The sequence below is a fragment of the Protomyctophum parallelum genome (assembly GCF_964188405.1).
Source record: "Protomyctophum parallelum genome assembly, chromosome: 16".
NCBI classification, from domain to species: domain Eukaryota; kingdom Metazoa; phylum Chordata; class Actinopteri; order Myctophiformes; family Myctophidae; genus Protomyctophum; species Protomyctophum parallelum.
The window spans coordinates 31,101,821-31,122,574 of NC_139711.1; the positions used below are offsets into that span (position 1 = coordinate 31,101,821).

General features: G+C 41.4%; 3 protein-coding genes across 3 annotated transcripts; all 3 read left to right on the forward strand.

Annotated features, from left to right (window-relative positions):
* Positions 1-4,495: 4,495 nt before the first annotated feature.
* LOC310873740 (protocadherin beta-15-like) lies at positions 4,496-7,701 on the forward strand (the record flags this gene model as incomplete). The annotated part of the gene is made up of 2 exons (XM_083786292.1): positions 4,496-6,911; positions 7,661-7,701. 2 exons carry the CDS (start codon positions 4,496-4,498, stop codon positions 7,699-7,701), a joined length of 2,457 nt encoding a protein of 818 aa, XP_083642418.1.
* A 487-nt stretch (positions 7,702-8,188) lies between these two features.
* On the forward strand, positions 8,189-10,531 carry LOC310873741 (protocadherin gamma-A11-like; the record flags this gene model as incomplete). The annotated part of the gene is made up of 1 exon (XM_083786293.1): positions 8,189-10,531. Exon 1 carries the CDS (start codon positions 8,219-8,221, stop codon positions 10,529-10,531), a length of 2,313 nt encoding a protein of 770 aa, XP_083642419.1. The 5' UTR covers positions 8,189-8,218.
* Positions 10,532-12,511: 1,980 nt separating this feature from the next.
* On the forward strand, positions 12,512-20,280 carry LOC310873742 (protocadherin beta-15-like; the record flags this gene model as incomplete). The annotated part of the gene is made up of 3 exons (XM_083786294.1): positions 12,512-13,082; positions 18,055-19,895; positions 20,248-20,280. Exons 1-3 carry the CDS (start codon positions 12,533-12,535, stop codon positions 20,278-20,280), a joined length of 2,424 nt encoding a protein of 807 aa, XP_083642420.1. The 5' UTR covers positions 12,512-12,532.
* Positions 20,281-20,754: the final 474 nt, after the last annotated feature.

Here is a 20,754-nt window from a genome sequence, read left to right on the forward strand (position 1 = left end):
TATTCTTTTCCAGAGGAGATGAAACGTGGATCTGTTGTTGGGAATATAGCAAAGGACCTCGGACTGGAGGTTGCCAGACTGTCTGCGCGAAATCCACGTATTGATACCGAGGGAAGCCGTAAAAGGTATTTTGACATAAAGCTGAATTCTGGCGAGTTGATTGTCGCCGAAAGGATTGACAGAGAAGGCCTATGTGGCAAGAAGGCGACGTGTGTTTTAAAGATGGAACTGGTTTTGGAGAATCCTCTGGAACTTCATCGAATTAATATCCATATACAAGATATCAATGATAATTCTCCACAATTCAATGAAGACAAGATAAATATTGAAATACAGGAATCTGCAGTTAAAGGAGCTCGTTTCTTAGTAGGGGAAGCCCATGACCTGGACGTAGGACAAAATGCAGTTCAGACTTATTCTTTAGATAAAAACGAACACTTTATTTTAAATGTCAACACTAAAACTGGTGGAAGACAATACAGTGAGCTAGTCTTGGAAAAAGAGTTAGATCGGGAAGCACAGCAGGATGTTACATTACTGCTTACAGCTCTCGATGGTGGCTCACCACAGAGATCAGGTACTGTGGTCATTCACGTCACTGTACTGGATGCTAATGATAACGCCCCAGTGTTTAGCCAGGCCGTCTATAAAGCCAGTCTGCCTGAAAACTCTCCTGTAGACACAATTGTTATCACAGTGACTGCCACTGATTCAGATGAAGGTGTTAATGGTGAAGTAGCTTATGATTTTGATCATTTATCTGACGAGGATAAGCATTTATTTTCTCTTAACCAAAGAAATGGTGAAGTGACGGTAATTGGCCTAGTTGACTATGAAGAAAGGTCTTCATTTGAATTACGAATAAAAGCAAAAGATGGATTAGGATTAACATCATATTCCACACTAATTATTGATTTAATTGATGTTAATGATAATGCTCCTGTCATTGAATTAAAAACTCTGATTAACCCCATAGCGGAGAATGTCCTACCTGGTACAGAGGTGGGCATCATTAATGTTCAGGATAGAGATTCTGAAAATAATCGAAAGGTTCACTGTTCCATTGTACAGAATCTGCCCTTTAAGCTGGTTCCATCCATCAAAAACTACTATTCTCTACTGACCACCGGGCAACTGGACCGAGAACTAGTATCTGATTACAACATTACAATCACTGCCACTGATGAGGGCTCTCCACCTATGTGCTCCTCTAAAACTATTCAGATATCAGTCGGTGACGTCAATGACAACCCACCTGTGTTTGAAGAACAATCATACAATTCCTACGTGACTGAAAATAATAAGCTTGGATCCACTTTATGTTCCGTTACGGCGCTAGACCCAGACTGGAGGCAAAACGGTACAGTCATTTATTCTCTTTTACCTGGTGAGATTAATGGTTCCCCAGTGTCTTCCTATCTCTCGATTAATGGGGACACAGGGGTGATCCAAGCTGTGAGGTCGTTTGATTTTGAACAGTTCAGGAGGTTTAAAGTCCATGTGATCGCCAGAGACAATGGTTCTCCTCCTCTCAGCAGCAATGTGACTGTCAGCGTCTTCATAACAGATGTTAATGACAACTCTCCTCAAATTCTGTACCCCACCCTGGAGGGAACCTCATTCATGACTGAGCTGGTCCCCAAAGGTGCTCAAGGGGGCACGTTGGTGTCCAAAGTGATAGCAGTTGATACAGATTCTGGACAGAATGCCTGGCTGTCTTATCATATTGTCAAATCCACACATCCAGGAATTTTTACTATTGGTCTCCACAGCGGAGAGATCAGGACACAGCGGGACATTTCTGAATCTGACAGCATGAAACAGAACCTCATTGTGGCAGTAAAGGACAATGGGCAGCCTTCTCTTTCTGCCACTTGTGCCATGTATTTGCTTATTTCGGACAACTTGGCTGAAGTTCCAGAACTAAAAGACATGTCCTATGATGATAACAACACAAAACTGACTTCTTATCTGATCATTGCGCTCGTGTCTGTGTCCACCTTTTTTCTGACTTTCATTATTGTCATCCTGGGTGTGAGGTTTTGTCGCAGGAGAAAGCCTAGACTGTTGTTTGATGGAGCTGTCGCCATCCCCAGTGCTTATCTCCCTCCTAATTACGCAGATGTTGATGGCACAGGAACTTTACGCAGCACTTACAATTATGACGCCTACCTCACGACAGGATCTAGAACTAGTGATTTCAAGTTCGTCAGCTCATACAATGACAACACGCTGCCTGCAGACCAAACTCTGAGAAAAAGTCCATCTGACTTTGTTGAGGCATTTGCAAACTCTGAGGAATCTCTTGAGGTATTTCACATCTCCTTTATTTACTTGACTCTTTTTACATGATCTATGCAAGCAATGTTGTGAAATGTATACATACAGCCTATATAGTGTTGCCAGTGGTGGAAAGAATACTCACATTAGTACTTCAATATGGAAACAAGTAAAAGTTCTTTACTTTTGTACTTAGTAAAATTACAAAAGTATTGGGATCACAAGTAAACTCATTATGCAGAATATGCAATTTCCAATTCTCAAATGTATAAAAATCTTTTGAAAATAGTGTGTGAGCGGCATATTGTGAGCTTATACATCGTCTATCTATCTATCGTATATATACTTTAGGCTATTTTAAAAATAAATATGCCTATTGTGTTGAACTGCTCTATATGTTTTGTAAAAAAAATCAATATCTACAGAGTAACTAGTAACTTAAGTCTTCAAATAATTGTAGTGGAGTAAAAGTATAATATTTGCATCTCGATGTAGACTCAGAGTAGAAGTAAAAGTATTGGAAATTGGAACTACTCAAGTAGAGTATCTCAAAATTGCACTTAACTGCAGTACTTGAGTAAATACGTTATATACTCTAGTCTAGCAGTGAGTGTTGCTAGAGTATTTGTATGAATGTTTTTTCTGTCCTTTGCAGTATTGATTGTATTGATGATACTCTGATCTTGCTGCTAAATCTGTTTAATTTTTAATTTGTACATTGAAAGATGGCAGACGGGATATATTTACCCATTCTGGTTTTTATTGCTGATTGTGCATGCAGATTTGTAATTTACTTTCCATGGAATATATCTCTACAAAACATTTGCAATTGTATATCAGAGTTGCATAACTTGTTGTGTCGTGTCAATATACTTTTATATCAATCCATTTACTTTAGTTGACCAGATCTTCTTTTATGGCTCGCTGCTTCATTTATGTTATGTGCATTGCCTTATAGTAGCCTATAGTAATATGCCTCAGTTAATGATGATTGCAGGCAGGTTATGTATTGTTGACAACTTGACACCCATCCCAACCTTGTGATGCAGGTTTCAGATTGCACGTACTGTGAAATTTGTGAAAGCTCACCTGGGTGTTAATTTTTGCTATAGAGAAAGGCTCTATAGCAATGGCTTGTTTCATGGTTCAGCTTTTTCTGTCTGCATGGCAGATGGATGTGTAGATTTGAAAATATAATTATAAATATGTCCTTGTTGGTTGTCTCAGTACAGTAAACTTTAATCCACTTTTCAGGTTTGTATATCACCAACCATTTAAAAAAGATCTCGATAAAATCTTGTTCCTGTGTGTTGCTGCCAAAATCTTGAAGAGGAAACTTATTTTTTGAGGGCCTCCTATGCACAGCTTTGTGTACTGTGTATATATGGTGTGTTTGAGCACGTGCTTGTAGCACGTGTTTGTGTTTGTAGCACGGAATGTGATGATTTGATTGGCTGATAAGAGTGCTCCTCACTTCACATGAGTCTGATCAGTGACTTTTGTTCAAACAGAATGATTGCCTATAGGTCATATATTTCCTTGCATTATTGTATAATAAACATTTTTCAGACTTTTGATTGAAGTTGGCATAATAGTAATTTGGACATTTGAAGTTTACTTATTAGATTTACCTGCAAACCACTACCCACTATAATGCTAATACTTAATCAAATGGATTAACATACAGTATGCCACTGCCATTGAAATAATTATCGGAATATTGACTTGACATTGTCACTGTACCGATAAAGTAATCTCGACCCTTATAGAGTTAGCCCTTGTCTCTGTCCGTGGTGCTGAATGTGGTCATAGGCTTCTGATGCCACCTATCACATGCAGTTTTGTTGCTGTGTTGTTTTTGCAACACATTTTGATTAATGTGTCATGGCTATACAGTATTTTAGATTTGGATCGAAGATGATTATGTGAATGAATAGTAGTGATTATGATAATGTGTTAATTACTATCACTGCCATTCACCTGTAATAACTGTAATATACCCAAAGTGTCGCTGTTCACTAGATGATGAGAGTGGTCCACCTATACTGAAATAAATAAGTAGGCCTAGTCTACAAAAGGGGAGCCATTGCTGTAGAAACGGTGTAGGTCGCTTACATCTACAATTTCCTGTCTATATTGGTCTATTAAAAAAGACAGACATGGAATTCACTGATTAGATTATCCTACATATTGGTAACACATTTCCAAAATGACAATGGGGCACAAATGGACATCACTGCTGGGCTTTTTGTGCGGAATTGCTGTCCTCGCCCGATTTACCAATGGAGATCTGAGCTATTCTATTCCGGAGGAGATGAAACATGGCTCTGTTGTTGGGAATATAGCTAAAGATCTTGGACTGGAGGCAAGAAGAATGTCGGATCGTAAGGCGCGTATTGACACCGAGGGAGACCGCCAGCATTGTTGTGACATTGATTTTAAAACGGGAAACCTCGTCGTTAGAGAGAGCATCGACAGAGAGGAGTTATGTGGGGAGAAGATGTCCTGCACGGTCAAATTTGAGTTAGTTCTAGAGGGCCCTTTGGAATTGCATCGTGTTTCACTGATGATTCAGGATGTTAATGACAATTCTCCAGTTTTCCCAAAGGATACAGTAAAGCTAGAAATCAGAGAATCTGCTACTAAAGGAGCTCGCTATCGCATTAACGAGGCGAACGACGCGGATATTGGGCAAAATGCGGTACAGCATTACAGTTTGCAAAATAATGATAATTTTGTTCTGTCTATTCGAGGAGACACTGATGGGTCTAAAAATGTTGAATTGGTATTAGAAACGGAACTAGATCGTGAAAAGCAACATAGTTTGAATCTAGCCCTCGTTGCAGTTGACGGAGGTTCTCCACAGAGATCAGGCACTGTAGCCATACACGTCACTGTGCTAGACGCTAATGATAACGCCCCAGTGTTTAGCCAGGCAATTTACAAAGCCAGTCTACCCGAGAACTCGCCTCTAGATACCCTAGTAGTTAAAGTGAATGCTACCGATGCAGACGAGGGAATCAATGGAGAGGTCACATATGAATTCAGTCGCATTTCAGAAAGGGCGAGGAAAGCATTTTCACTGGACAGTAAAACGGGTGAAATTAAAGTGACAGGGCCGATTGATTTCGAGAGTGACGCTAAATATGAGATGCGTATATATGCCAAGGATGGGTATGGGCTTTCATCTGATGCTAAAGTAATAATTGATATCACTGATATGAATGACAATGCTCCAGTGATATATTTAAAATCTCTGTCTAATCCAATACCAGAGAACGTGCAGCCTGGTACAGAAGTGGGCATCATTAACGTGCAAGATATAGACTTTGAGAAGAACCGACAGGTCCGCTCCTCAGTTCTGCAAAACGTTCCTTTCAAACTTGTTTCTTCAATTAAAAACTACTATTCTCTGGTCACCACAGGGCAACTGGACCGTGAACTAGTGTCTGATTACAACATTACAATCACTGCCACTGATGAGGGCTCTCCACCTCTGTCCTCCTCTAAAACAATTCATTTATCAGTGGGTGACGTCAACGACAACCCACCTGTATTTGACGAGCAGTCCTACAGCACCTTCGTGACTGAAAATAACAGACCTGGTTCAACTTTATGTTCCATTATTGCTCGAGACCCAGACTGGAGACAAAACGGCACAGTGATTTACTCTATTTTACCTGGAGATGTAAACGGTTCCCCGGCATCATCCTACATATCCATTAACGGAGACACAGGGGTTATCCACGCTGTGAGGTCATTTGATTATGAACAGTTCAGGAGCTTTATATTTCATGTGATAGCCAGAGACAATGGTTCTCCTCCACTCAGCAGCAATGTGACTGTCAGTGTCTTCATAACCGATGTGAATGACAACTCTCCTCAGATACTGTATCCCGCCCCAGAGGGCAACTCTCTTATGACAGAGCTGGTCCCCAAAGCAGCTCTGGGGGGCTCTCTGGTGTCCAAGGTGATCGCAGTAGATGCAGACTCTGGACAAAATTCATGGCTATCCTATCATATTGTCAAATCCACTGACCCAGGACTTTTCACTATTGGTCTCCACAGTGGAGAGATTAAGACACAGCGGGACATTTCTGAATCTGACAGCATGAAACAGAACCTGATCATAGCAGTGAAAGATAATGGACAGCCTTCTCTCTCTGCCACCTGCCCCATATATTTACTTATTTCTGATAACTTGGCTGAAGTTCCAGAACTCAAAGATATGTCTTATGACGAGAACAACTCGAAACTGACTTCTTATCTGATCATTGCGCTTGTTAGTGTGTCCACATTTTTCCTCACCTTTATTATACTCATCCTGGGTGTGAGGTTTTGTCACAGGAGAAAGCCCAGACTGCTGTTTGATGGAGCGGTTACAATCCCCAGTGCTTATCTCCCTCCAAATTACGCAGATGTTGACGGAACAGGAACTTTACGCAGCGCTTACAATTATGACGCCTATCTGACGACGGGTTCTAGAACCAGTGATTTCAAGTTCGTCAGCTCATATAATGACAACACGTTGCCTGTAGACCAGACTCTGATAAAAACGGCAACAGACTTTGTTGATGCATTTGGAGATTCCGATGACTCCTCTGAGGTAGGCATTGTAATCATATACATGTGTATTGTATTGCTGCTGCTGTTATTGTTGTTTTGTTGTGCTGCTTGTGCATATTTATGCCATACAATGTATTGCATCAGTATAGGCTATTTATTTGCATTTGCTCTCACACAAAGACCAAACATTTTGGAACGCGGCGGGAAGAGAAACGCAGGCTATACCTCTTGCGTTTGATTATTGCTGAAATCAAGGCAAAGACCCTCTACAATGTTTATAACTGTTTGCACGCTTTTATAATGATCGTTGTTAACTGAAGTATTAATTATTAGCTCCATACAGTTGCATGTTTTGCACTCTACCTCTTCTTATGCACTTACAGTATATGAGGGTCATACGTCAGGATAGCAAGCACATTCATAATCCTAATTTACGAATAACTCATTGTGTGTGTGTGTGTGTGTGTGTGTGTGTGTGTGTGTGTGTGTGTGTGTGTGTGTGTGTGTGTGTGTGTGTGTGTGTGTGTGTGTGTGTGTGTGTGCATTTTGTCATTATAGGCTATACCTGTCCATAGTTGTTGTATCCTAATTATTCGAAGACACGCACAGAGCACAAACCATGAACTCGCATTGATGTATGGGACCAACATCGAGTACATACCTATACAACAAGGCTGCATGCTAAGCTTCTATACAACGTTTGCGAATTGACGCATTCCATCAGATTGCTCTCTAATATTACGCCTATTACAATAAATAGTTGAAACCCACTAGGCGACAGTACTCGTGTTGTAATGTTGTGCTTGTGCCACAGGTGCAAAGTCAATGTCCAACACAACTGCAAAACACAACTAGCGTAAAAGCAATGGTAGGCTGGTGAAGATGCATGTCTATTAATGATACGCCATGATGATTAAAGGGCTGCTGCCCATGGTGCTGAAATAGTCCTGTATATCTCTGTACCTCTCATATAGGCTTCTCGTTGTGTTATTTTCACTGTAGCATTATTGTTTTATAGGACCAGTTGACCACAGAAAAATGTTTACTTGACTCCTCTGATTTATACGCGTGGTGTCGCTATGCGCTTGTTTTGGAAATAATACTAACATTCCCACACCCCCTGTCGTCGACAAATACAAAGCCTTCTCATTCAGTAAAACGAAGAGGCACGATACCAGTTTGCAGTCGTTTTAAATTTATTTCGTTATTGTCTAAACAACTAGGGCGATATATTGTTTGTGAGAACATATTTCATCTTTGTGAAATGAGGCGGACACGTGAATGGATAGTCCCGCAATACTGCATCGTTGCTGTGGTTTGTCTTGCATTTGGCTGCGTAAATGGAGACATAAGCTATTCTTTTCCAGAGGAGATGAAACGTGGATCTGTTGTTGGGAATATAGCCAAGGACCTCGGACTGGAGGTCACCAGACTGTCTGCTCGAAATCCACGTATTGATACCGAGGAAAGTAGTAAAATGTATTTCGACATAAAGCTGAATTCTGGCGAGTTGATTGTCGCTGATAGGATTGACAGAGAAGGCCTATGTGGCAAGAAGGCGACGTGTGTTTTAAAAGAAGAACTTGTTTTGGAGAACCCTCTGGAACTTCATCGCATTAGTGTTCATATACAAGATATAAATGACAACGCTCCCCAATTTAACAAGGATAAGATTAGTATTGAAATTCAAGAATCTGCGGATAAAGGAGCGCGTTTCTTACTAGGGGAAGCCCATGACCTGGACATAGGACAGAATGCAGTTCAGACTTATTCTTTAGAGAAAAATGACCACTTCATTTTAAGCCTAAACGCAAAAAGTGGAGGACGAAAATATAGCGAGTTAGTCTTGGATAAAGAGTTAGATCGGGAAGAACAGCAGGATGTTACATTACTGCTTACAGTTCTAGATGGTGGCTCACCACAGAGATCAGGTACTGTCGTCATTCACGTCACTGTACTGGATGCTAATGATAACGCCCCAGTGTTTAACCAGGCCGTCTATAAAGCCAGTCTGCCTGAAAACTCTCCTGTAGACACAGTTGTTATCACAGTGACTGCTACTGATGCAGATGAAGGCGTTAATGGTGAAGTGGCTTATGATTTTGATCATTTATCTGACGAGGATAAACATCTGTTTGCTCTTAACAAAAAAACTGGAGAAATAAAGGTTATTGGCCCAGTTGACTATGAAGAGAAATCTTCATTTGAATTGCAAATAAGAGCAACAGATGGATTAGGTTTAACATCATATTCCACATTAATTATTGATTTAATTGATGTTAATGATAATTCCCCTGCCATTTATTTAAAATCTCTAACTAATCCCATCCCAGAGAATGTGCCCCCTGGCACGGAGGTGGGCATCATTAATGTTCAGGATAGAGACTCTGAGAATAATCGACAAGTTCACTGTTCCATTGAACAGAATGTTCCCTTTAAGCTTGTTCCGTCCATCAAAAAATATTATTCTCTAGTGACCACCGGACAACTGGACCGTGAACTAGTATCTGATTACAACATTACTATTACTGCCACTGATGAGGGCTCTCCACCTCTCTCATCTTCTAAAACTATTCACTTAGCAGTCGGTGACGTCAACGACAACCCACCTGTTTTTGAGAAACAGTTCTATAGCGCCTACGTGACTGAAAATAATAAGCCTGGATCCACATTATGTCCAGTTTCTGCTCAAGACCCAGACTGGAGACAAAATGGTACAGTGATTTATTCTCTTTTACCTGGTGAGGTAAATGGCTCACCTGTATCTTCCTATATATCCGTTAATGGAGACACAGGAGTAATTCACACAGTAAGGTCCTTCGATTATGAACAGTTCAGGAGCTTTATAGTCCATGTGATAGCCAGAGACAACGGTTCTCCTCCTCTCAGCAGCAATGTGACTGTCAGTGTCTTCATAACGGATGTGAATGACAACTCTCCTCAAATACTGTACCCCACCCAGGAAGGTAACTCCTTCATGACCGAGCTGGTTCCCAAAGCTGCACATGGGAGCTCGCTTGTATCCAAAGTGATAGCAGTAGATGCAGACTCTGGACAAAATTCTTGGCTGTCCTATCATATTGTCAAATCCACTGATCCAGGACTTTTCACTATTGGTCTCCACAGCGGAGAGATCAAGACACAGCGGGACATTTCTGAATCTGACAGCATGAAACAGAACCTTATTGTGGCAGTGAAAGATAATGGACAGCCTTCTCTCTCTGCTACCTGTCCCATATATTTACTTATTTCTGATAACTTGTCTGAAGTTCCAGAACTTAAAGATATGTCTTATGATGAGAACAACTCTAAACTGACCTCATATCTCATCGTTGCACTGGTCTCTGTATCGACTTTTTTCCTGACCTTCATAATTGTCATCCTGGGTGTGAAGTTTTGTCGCAGGAGAAAGCCTAGACTGTTGTTTGATGGAGCAGTTGCCATCCCCAGTGCTTATCTCCCTCCAAATTACGCAGATGTTGATGGCACAGGAACTTTACGCAGCACCTACAACTATGATGCCTACCTAACGACAGGTTCTAGAACCAGTGACTTCAAATTCATCAGCTCTTACAATGACAACACATTGCCTGCTGACCAGACTATGAGAAAAAGTCTATCTGACTTTGCTGAGGCATTTGGGAATTCAGAGGAATCTCTTGAGGTATTTCACATATTGTCTTAAGATTGTTGTTTGACTGCAAGTCATTAAATATCACTGTTTGCTTGCAGCGTGTGTGTGTGTGTGTGTGTGTGTGTGTGTGTGTGTGTGTGTGTGTGTGTGTGTGTGTGTGTGTGTGTGTGTGTGTGTGTGTGTGTGTGTGTGTGTGTGTGTGTGTGTGTGTGTGTGTGAGAGAGACGCGCAGAGAGACGCGCGCGCACGCAGAGGGAGACAGACAGACACAGACACATGTTTCAGGACCATGGACAGTAGCCCGCCAGTTCCTGCACTCCAAAAAGATATTAGTTCAGTGCACCTTTATATTCCCACTAGCACATTTATTTTGCATTTTGGAAGGGGCGTCAGACCCCCCTATGCACAGCTTTGTGCATCTGTGTGTTTGTACCACGGAATGTGATGATTTGATTGGCTGCATGAACAATGGAAGTGCTGATGTATGATTATGTATGATGATAAGAGCACACCTCACATCACACAAGTGTGATTTTTTTTTATCTTGCTCCCTGTGAAAAGCACTGGAGTGGCTTGACATTGGAATATTTCCACTATACTGTATGTGTATGCATTATTTCGTATTCATACCGACAAATATCTCATGGATTTTATTGTTACTTTAATTCCAAGGTAAAGTCCAATGCAAACCCACATGCAATTTTACATTTACAGAGGAAAAAAAACTTGTTGGCTTGTGAAGGGTTGACGCTCCTTGTGATGCAGTTGTGTCTTTGGTCATATACTGTACGTGTATAGATGTCCTCGTTGGTCGCAGCACACGTGACGGATCAACTTGGCATTGTTGGTTTTGCTGAAGCGGCTTTTGTATAGAAGGGTTTTACTGGAGCACAGTATTGGGTGAAGAGAAACATGAGAGATAATTAAAATGTTCATTGTTTACGTTGTCAACATATTAATTCATGAACATATATGACTTTGATTTAAATTAGATCGTCATTCTCTCTCTCTGTCTCTCTGTCTCTCTGTCTCTCTCTCTCTCTCTCTCTCTGTCTCTCTCTCTGTCTCTCTCTCTCTCTCTCTCTCTCTCTCTCTCTCTCTCTCTCTCTCTCTCTCTCTCTCTCTCTCTCTCTTAAATGAGCGTTGAAATGACAAAATTAACGCACTCCTGAGTCCTGACTGTGTCCGGTTACAACTCCAATATTTGCCTTTCCGCTCAGTCTCTCTCCATGGTGCTGAATGTTGATGTGGTCTTTAAATTAGTACTTAGTTACTCAACATTTCGATATTTGCTATTCATGTGCATTTTTACCATCCTATATGAGCCCATTGAACTTCAAACTCGATTTTAACCATGTTAGACTCATGCAAAGCACACTTAATACATACACAGCTAGGGTATTACTGGTGAGTTGTCAATTTAATGCATGAGGGTCTGGAGGCCGTGTGTGTGTGTGTGTGTGTGTGTGTGTGTGTGTGTGTGTGTGTGTGTGTGTGTGTGTGTGTGTGTGTGTGTGTGTGTGTGTGTGTGTGTGTGTGTGTGTGTGTGTGTGTGTGTGTGTGTGTGTGTGTGTGTGTGTGTGTGTGTGTGTGTGTGTGTGTGTGGCAGTTGCGATGACACAAAAGAGTGTTTTCAATTACATTAACAATTTTAATCTGGTTGGTCATCTTAACCTCATTGCATTTATTTGCAGTTTGATGGCTTCGTGCCTTTGCAATACCAACAATCTGGCTTGGTGTATATGCTTTCAAATGAAGTTGGAAGTAAAGACTAAGCACAAAATATAGTTAAACATTGTACATAAGCGTGCATAACCTCTATGTAGTATCTTAAAAATACCCACAGTGTCGCTGTTCACTAGCTGATATGAGAGAGGTCCACTTATCCACCCACTGAAATAAACTATAGTCAACAAAGGGAAGGATCGGTGCTGCGGAAACTGTGTAGTCGATTATAACAATCTATTAAACACAGACTGTGCTTTCTTCTTTCAGAGGATATTATTCACAAACTACATAATTTTTCAACGTTATCACGATTTTGATGAAACAATGGGGGACACGGGAACAGCTTTGATAGACCTTGTGTTCGTGGTTGCACTCACTGCACAATTTGCAAATGGAGATCTGAGTTATTCTATTCCAGAGGAGATGAGTCGTGGATCTGTTGTTGGGAATATAGCCAAAGATCTTGGACTGGACCTAGGTCAAATGTCCACTCGTAAGGCACGGATTGACACAGAGGGAGACCACCAGCGCTATTGTGAAATTGACTTTAAAACGGGAAACCTCATCGTTGGCGAAATAATCGACAGGGAGGAACTATGCGGGGAGAAGGCTTCGTGCTTTCTGAAATTTGATTTGGTTCTTGAAAGCCCGTTGGAATTGCATCGTGTTTCACTGATGGTTCAGGATGTTAATGACAATTCACCAAATTTCCCGAAGGATATTATTAAATTGGAAATCAGCGAGTCAGCCGTCAAGGGAGCTCGCTATCGGGTTAACGAGGCACATGATGCTGATATAGGACAAAATGCTGTTCAGCGCTACAGCCTACAAAATAATGATAATTTTGTTCTGTCTCTTCGAGGAGATAACGATGGTTCTAAAAATGTTGAATTGGTATTAGAAAAGGAGCTAGATCGTGAGAAGCAAAATAGTTTAAATTTAGCCCTTGTTGCAGTTGACGGAGGTTCTACACAGAGATCAGGTACTGTAGTCATACACGTCACTGTGCTAGACGCTAATGATAACGCCCCAGTGTTTAGCCAGGCCGTCTATAAAGCCAGTCTACCCGAGAACTCGCCTCTAGACACTATGGTAGTTTCAGTTAACGCTACTGATGCAGACGAGGGACTCAATGGAGAGGTCACATATGAATTCAGTCGCATTTCAGAAAGGGCAAGGAAAGCATTTTCACTGGACAGTAAAACTGGCGAAATAAAAGTAACTGGACCAATTGATTTTGAGAGTGACTCTAAATTTGAGATGCGTGTGGATGCCAAGGATGGGTATGGTCTGTCATCTAATTCGAAGGTCATAATTGATATCACTGATATGAATGACAATGCACCAGTAATATATCTAAAATCCCTGTCTAATCCCTTACCGGAGGACGTGCAACCTGGTACAGAAGTGGGCATCATTAACGTGCAAGATAGAGATGTTGAGAGAAACCGACAAGTTAATTGTTACATTCAGCAAAACATTCCTTTTAAGCTTATCTCTTCCATTAAAAACTACTATTCTCTTGTGACCTCGGATAACCTGGACCGCGAAACAATATCTGATTACAACATTACAATCACGGCCACCGATAAGGGGTCTCCACCACTGTCCTCGTCCAAAACTATCCAATTATCAATATGTGACGTCAATGACAACCCTCCTGTGTTTGAGGAACAGTCATACAGCACCTTTGTGACTGAAAATAACAAACCCGGTTCAAATTTGTGTTCCATTACTGCTCGAGACCCAGACTGGAGACAAAATGGAACAGTGATTTACTCTCTTTTACCTGCAGATGTAAACGGTTCCCCGGTATCCTCATATCTATCCATTAACGGTGACACAGGAGTGATCCACGCTGTGAGATCATTCGATTATGAACAGTTCAGGAGCTTTAAAGTTCACGTGTTGGCCAGAGACCATGGTTCTCCTCCTCGCAGCAGTAACGTGACTGTCAGTGTCTTCATAACGGATGTGAATGACAACTCTCCTCAAATACTTTACCCCGCCCCAGAGGGAAGCTCATTCATGACAGAGCTGGTCCCCAAAGTTGCACATGGGAGCTCTCTTGTATCCAAGGTGATAGCTGTAGATGCAGACTCTGGACAAAATGCTTGGCTGTCCTACCATATTGTCAAATCCACTGACCCAGGACTTTTCACTATTGGTCTCCACAGTGGAGAGATCAGGACACAGCGGGACATTTCTGAATCTGACAGCATGAAACAGAACCTCATTGTGGCAGTGAAAGATAACGGACAGCCTTCTCTATCTGCCACCTGCCCCATATATTTACTAATTTCTGATAACTTGGCTGAAGTTCCAGAACTCAAAGATATGTCTTATGAAGAGAACAACTCGAAACTGACTTCTTATCTCATCATTGCGCTTGTTAGTGTGTCCACTTTTTTCCTCACCTTTATTATTGTCATCCTGGGTGTGAGGTTTTGTCGCAGGAGAAAGCCTAGACTGTTGTTTGATGGAGCGGTTGCCATCCCCAGTGCTTATCTCCCTCCTAATTATGCAGATGTTGATGGCACAGGAACTTTACGCAGTTACAATTATGACGCATACTTGACAACGGGGTCTAGAACCAGTGACTTCAAGTTCGTCAGCTCGTACAATGACAGCACACTGCCTGCTGACCAGACTTTGATAAAAACACCAACTGACTTTGCTGATGTATTTGGAGACTCCGATGACTCCTCAGAGGTAGGCTCTGGGATCATATTTGTGTAGTGTTGTTTTTCCTTTGTTATTACTGAAGTATTGTCTAGTTGAAGTTGCAGTTCGTTGCCTTGTTGCATGCTTTCCTTAGCATGCATGTACTTATGCCAACAGTTTACATTTGATAACAAAGATCATTCCTTCTAATGCAGGTGCTGTTTATGTTGCTGTTATATACTGTAAGGGGTCTATTGATTTTCAGGACAGAAGGTCTTGTTGATATTATGCGATATTTGCATATTATTCTATTTCAAATTGAGTATATTGCCTATAGTGATAGCCCACATGCACATTGTGATATTGAATGTTCACTTTCCGGTGAAACAATGAAGACCATTAATGAGTTCTATTTTAGAATGACAGCCATTAGTGGGATTGCTCTAAATGTATTGGAATAATTAAAAAAAAAAAACAATAGGTGACAGTAGCCTGGATCCAGCCCATAGACCCCGCCCACACTCTGAGTGGACTGCGTCTCAAGAAGCTTCAGAGAGATAATCAGGCTATGGCGACAGTCTGCACTATTTCTCATTTCAACTCATTACTTAAATGTAGTATAATGTATATGCTTTGGATTAAAAAGAAAGATGAGGTTGTATCAATACAACATTTTTGTTTTACTCCGTGTCAAGTCATGGTCTGTGTGCTTCAACATCATGCCTTGCCTGCAATAATGCAGCATCCATGTTTTCATGAGAACACAACAGCTCACTTTAAAAAAAAGTATCTTGATTTTCTATACATTAGTACACATGAAGCCTTCACCTTTATCTTCCCACTTTCTCGTTGTTTTATCTTACGGTTTCCTGAGGCACTTGACATTTTTAATATATATATTTTTTTAATTTTATTTAGTGATACTGATATATTTCTCATGGGTTTTATTGTTACTTTCCTCCTCTGAAAACCCACATGTGATTTTTACATTTACAGAACAAAACGTGTTGGCATTACTTCCAGTATTGAAAAATATGGTGAAGGCATGGCTCTCCTTGATGCAGTTGTGTCTATGGTCATATACTGTAGTCTCTGCTGGTCGCAGCACACGATCATCCTGGTATTATTGGTATTGTTGTAGTTGCTTTTGCAGAAGGGAATCTTTCTGTGTGTGTGTGTGTGTGTGTGTGTGTGTGTGTGTGTGTGTGTGTGTGTGTGTGTGTGTGTGTGTGTGTGTGTGTGTGTGTGTGTGTGTGTGTGTGTGTGTGTGTGTGTGTGTGTGTGTGTGTGTGTGTGTGTGTGTGTGTGTGTGTGCGCGCGCGCGCGCGCGCAACTATATCAAGTGTGCATGTGTTCAGTAACGGGGGTCTCCCCATCTTTCCAGATCTTTCATAAATAGAAAATACATGTCCAGGTGTTCTGAAAATTGTCAGACAATTAGGAAAGAGTACCCATTCATCAGCTTAGTGTTCCAGTTCCAATATCGTCATCTGTATACTGTGCAAGTTCCCTCTACTGATTGGTTACAATAAGAGTTACTAGAGTCTGTCTGTCTGCCTGTCTGTCTGTCTGTCTGTCTGTCTGTCTGTCTGTCTGTCTGTCTGTCTAAATGAAAACGCTCTGTTTGAATCTAGAGTGTGCTGTACAATTTAAGAATAGCAGCCTCCTACATTTTCAAATAGGTTTCAAATAGGTCTTAAATATTTTGGTAAACATTGTATTGCATGTTAGTTCTGCTGCATTGGATTTCTTATACTTTATGAACTTCAGAGGCAAGGTTCAATTCAACACATTAATTTGCCAATTGTGAAACATGATCATTTTTGGGCGGAATGTCACTGTACAAAATATAACATGGACTAATTTGTTATACACGCAGTTGCTGACAAATTTGCAATGCAAAACTGTGGAAACAGTTGTCTCTTTGTGGTGCTGAAATCATTAACGCAAGTTCGTCTGTATAAAGACATAGGCCTGACAGGCCCTCCAGTTTTAATGTTTGTTTTTCCTTAGACAAACATTAAACACGCCATTGACAATGGACAGAGTTTAATGTTTGTTTTGTCACTAACACAAACATTAAATGCCATTAACAATAATTACAACAATTGTAACAATTATTGTTATAATAATAACAATTAACAGAGTTTAATGTTTGTTTTGTCTGTGTTTGTTTTGTCTGTTACTGCGCAAATCGTCCTCGATGTTGTAAGATGATGAGAGCGCCCCTCACTTCACACGGGTGTGATTTTTTTACTTCAAGAAGCAAGCCCTTGCCTTAAGACAAGTATGCTATTTTCACAGATGCCTCCTCCTTGCAGTGTTAATTAGTGTTGGATTTGCTAAGGAATGTTTCAATAAAATAAAGCATATCATGGTCTCTAATGTTGTATTAGCAAAACATGGACTCATAGCGTCGCTGTTCACCAGTTGAGGGCCAACATACATCTCCACCCTCAAATATTGCATTTATTTAGCTTCCAGCTCATCCCTCACACCGATAAAATAGTTCAGTCTAGGCTTTGTCAGTTCAGTGCATTTTTGATAGAGCGACATTGTTCTGCTTTACATTTCTTTCCACATATTATAGTAAATATCAAACTGTGGATTTCAACACCCCTGTTGGTATTGCCTCGGAATGGGATACAAAGGACTACCGTCGCCAGGCCTGGTGTGGAGCTCTGCTGTCTTTATTGTAATGCTGCACTTCGTTTATGGGGACCTAAGCTATACATTCCCCGAGGATCTGAAACCCGGATCTGTTATTGGAAATATAGCCAAGGATCTTGGGCTGGATGGGGCCAGACTGACGGCTCGAAAGGCTCGTTTTGACACCAAGGGTAATCGCAAACGGCTTGTTGACATTAATCTGAATACTGGTGATTTGGTCGTTGCTGAACGAATTGACAGAGACGGTCTTTGTGGAAAAAAGGCGTCGTGCGTAATACAAATTGAATTGGTTTTGGAAAATCCATTAGAGCTTCATCGGACAACTCTTAATATTAAAGATATTAATGACAACTCTCCGCAATTCAAGGAAGGCATTATTAGATTGGAAATACAGGAGTCGGCAGATAAAGGAGCTCGTTTTCTTATAGAGGAGGCACACGATGCGGATGTGGGCCAGAACTCTATTCAGAAATACTTGCTTGAAAATAATGACAATTTTGTCTTGGCTGTAGAGAGTAACACTGTTGAGCTGGTTCTAGATAAAGAGCTTGATCGTGAGAATCAGCAGGAAATTAATGTATTGCTCACAGCCACTGATGGTGGTACTCCACAACGATCAGGCACTGCAGTCATACACATCACCGTATTGGATGCTAATGATAACTCTCCCGTGTTTAGCCAAGCTGTCTATAAAGCCAGTCTGCCTGAAAACTCTCCTCTAGATACTGTAGTGACTACAGTGAGTGCTACTGATGCAGATGAAGGTTTAAATGGAGAAGTAACATACGCATTTGGCCATGTATCAGAGGAAGATGCAAAGTTATTTTCTATTGATCGTAAAATGGGAGAAATTAAAGTAATTGGTGTCACTGATTTCGAAGAGCAGACATCTTTTGAAATTAAAGTGAAGGCCAGGGATGGTTTAGGGCTAACCTCATATGCTAAAGTTATCATAGATATTACTGATGTCAATGATAACGTGCCAGAGATTTATTTGAAATCTCTAACACAATCTATACCAGAGAATGCACCACCTGGTTCAGAGGTGGGTATACTTAATGTGCAGGATAGAGACTCTGAGAATAACCAGCAAGTGCACTGCTCCATTCAGCCAAATGTGCCTTTTAAGCTCGTTCCATCCATAAAACACTATTATTCTCTGGTCACTACGGGTCAACTGGACCGTGAACTAGTGTCTGATTACAACATTACAATCACTGCCACTGACGAGGGCTCTCCACCTCTTTCCTCCTCTAAAACAATCCACTTATCGATAGGTGATGTCAATGACAACCCACCTATGTTTGAGGAACATTCCTACAACGCGTACTTGACTGAAAATAACAAACCTGGATTTACTGTATGTTCTGTTACTGCTCAGGATCCAGACTGGAGACAAAACGGAACAGTGATTTACTCTCTTTTACCTGGTGAGGTAAATGGCTCCCCAGCATCCACCTTTCTATCTATTAACGGAGACACGGGGGTCATCCACGCTGTGAGGTCTTTCGATTATGAACAGTGCAGGAGCTTTAAAGTCCACGTGATAGCCAGAGACAACGGTTCTCCTCCTCTCAGCAGTAATGTGACTGTCAGTGTCTTCATAACGGATGTGAATGACAACTCTCCTCAGATATTGTACCCCGCACCGGAGCGAAGCTCATTCATGACTGAGCTTGTCCCCAAAAGTGCAAACGGGGGCTCTCTCGTGTCCAAGGTGATAGCAGTCGATGCAGACTCTGGACAGAATGCATGGCTGTCTTATCATATTGTGAAAACCACAGATCCTGGACTTTTCACTATAGGTCTCCACAGTGGAGAGATCAGGACACAGCGGGACATTTCTGAATCAGACAGCATGAAACAGAATCTTATTGTGTCAGTGAAAGATAATGGACAGCCTTCTCTCTCTGCCACCTGTTCTATGTATTTAGTTATCTCGGACAACTTGGCTGAAGTTCCAGAACTAAAAGATATGTCTTATGACGATAATAATTCTACACTGACTTCTTATCTCATCGTTGCACTGGTGTCCGTGTCCACTTTTTTCCTGACATTCATTATTGTCATCCTGGGTGTGAGGTTTTGTCACAGGAGAAAGCCCAGACTGTTGTTTGATGGAGCAGTTGCCATCCCCAGTGCTTATCTCCCTCCAAATTACGCAGATGTTGACGGCACAGGAACTTTACGCAGCACTTACAATTATGACGCCTACCTGACGACGGGTTCTCGAACGAGTGACTTTAAGTTCGTCAGCCCTTATAATGACAGCACACTGCCTGCAGACCAGACTCTGAGAAAAAGTCCGACAGACTTTGCTGAGGCCTTTGGAGACTCCGATGGGTCACCCGAGGTAGGAATGAAATACACAGGTCATTGCATTATAAATCATTGACATCAGTGGCAGCCTTGCTCCGTTCTACGTTCCAAGACGGCCGCCGTGTGTGTGTGTGTGTGTGTGTGTGTGTGTGTGTGTGTGTGTGTGTGTGTGTGTGTGTGTGTGTGTGTGTGTGTGTGTGTGTGTGTGTGTGTGTGTGTGTGTGTGTGTGTGTGTGTGTGTGTGTGTGTGTGTGTGTGTCAGTTTATTTTAACCTTTGTCTGTAAATCTAATATTTATGTCTTTAGAAAGTAAAAATGTAAAGAGAACGTGCGTTATTACACACCAGCTGTGTTTGCTCTGGTTTCATTCCTGCTCTTCTCTGCAGGGCATGCGGTTGTTTCCCCTCAGCAATACATGAGCTCTGACCCTCAGTGGTGAGCTGTTTGAAATTATCAGTCACACACACAATTATACCTAAACGCAATTAAGGGTCATTGCTTGTATCTGCTCATTGTCGCTGTCCGTGGTCCTGAAGTTCCCACGGAACTTCAGTCATTACGGGACACGTGCTGCTCAGCCATCTTCTTCACACTTAACTTGCTTAACGTTTGCGTATAATGCGTAATCATATGAAAATTAAAGGGTGCAGGTGCAGATTAGACTATTCTACTGTGTTTGCAATGACTGCAGTGGATAAGTGGATGTGGCATTTCCCCTCACGGTGTCGCTACATACCAGCAGAGGAGTTTAATGCTCTATTATTCTGTCTTCACCCACCTAACACACATAACTGATGCATTAATAGAATTCTGTCGAAAGCAAAGCACTTGGTATCTGCTGAAAAGTTAAAACGTATAGTGGGATACTAATACTATACAGATTCGTGCGGACA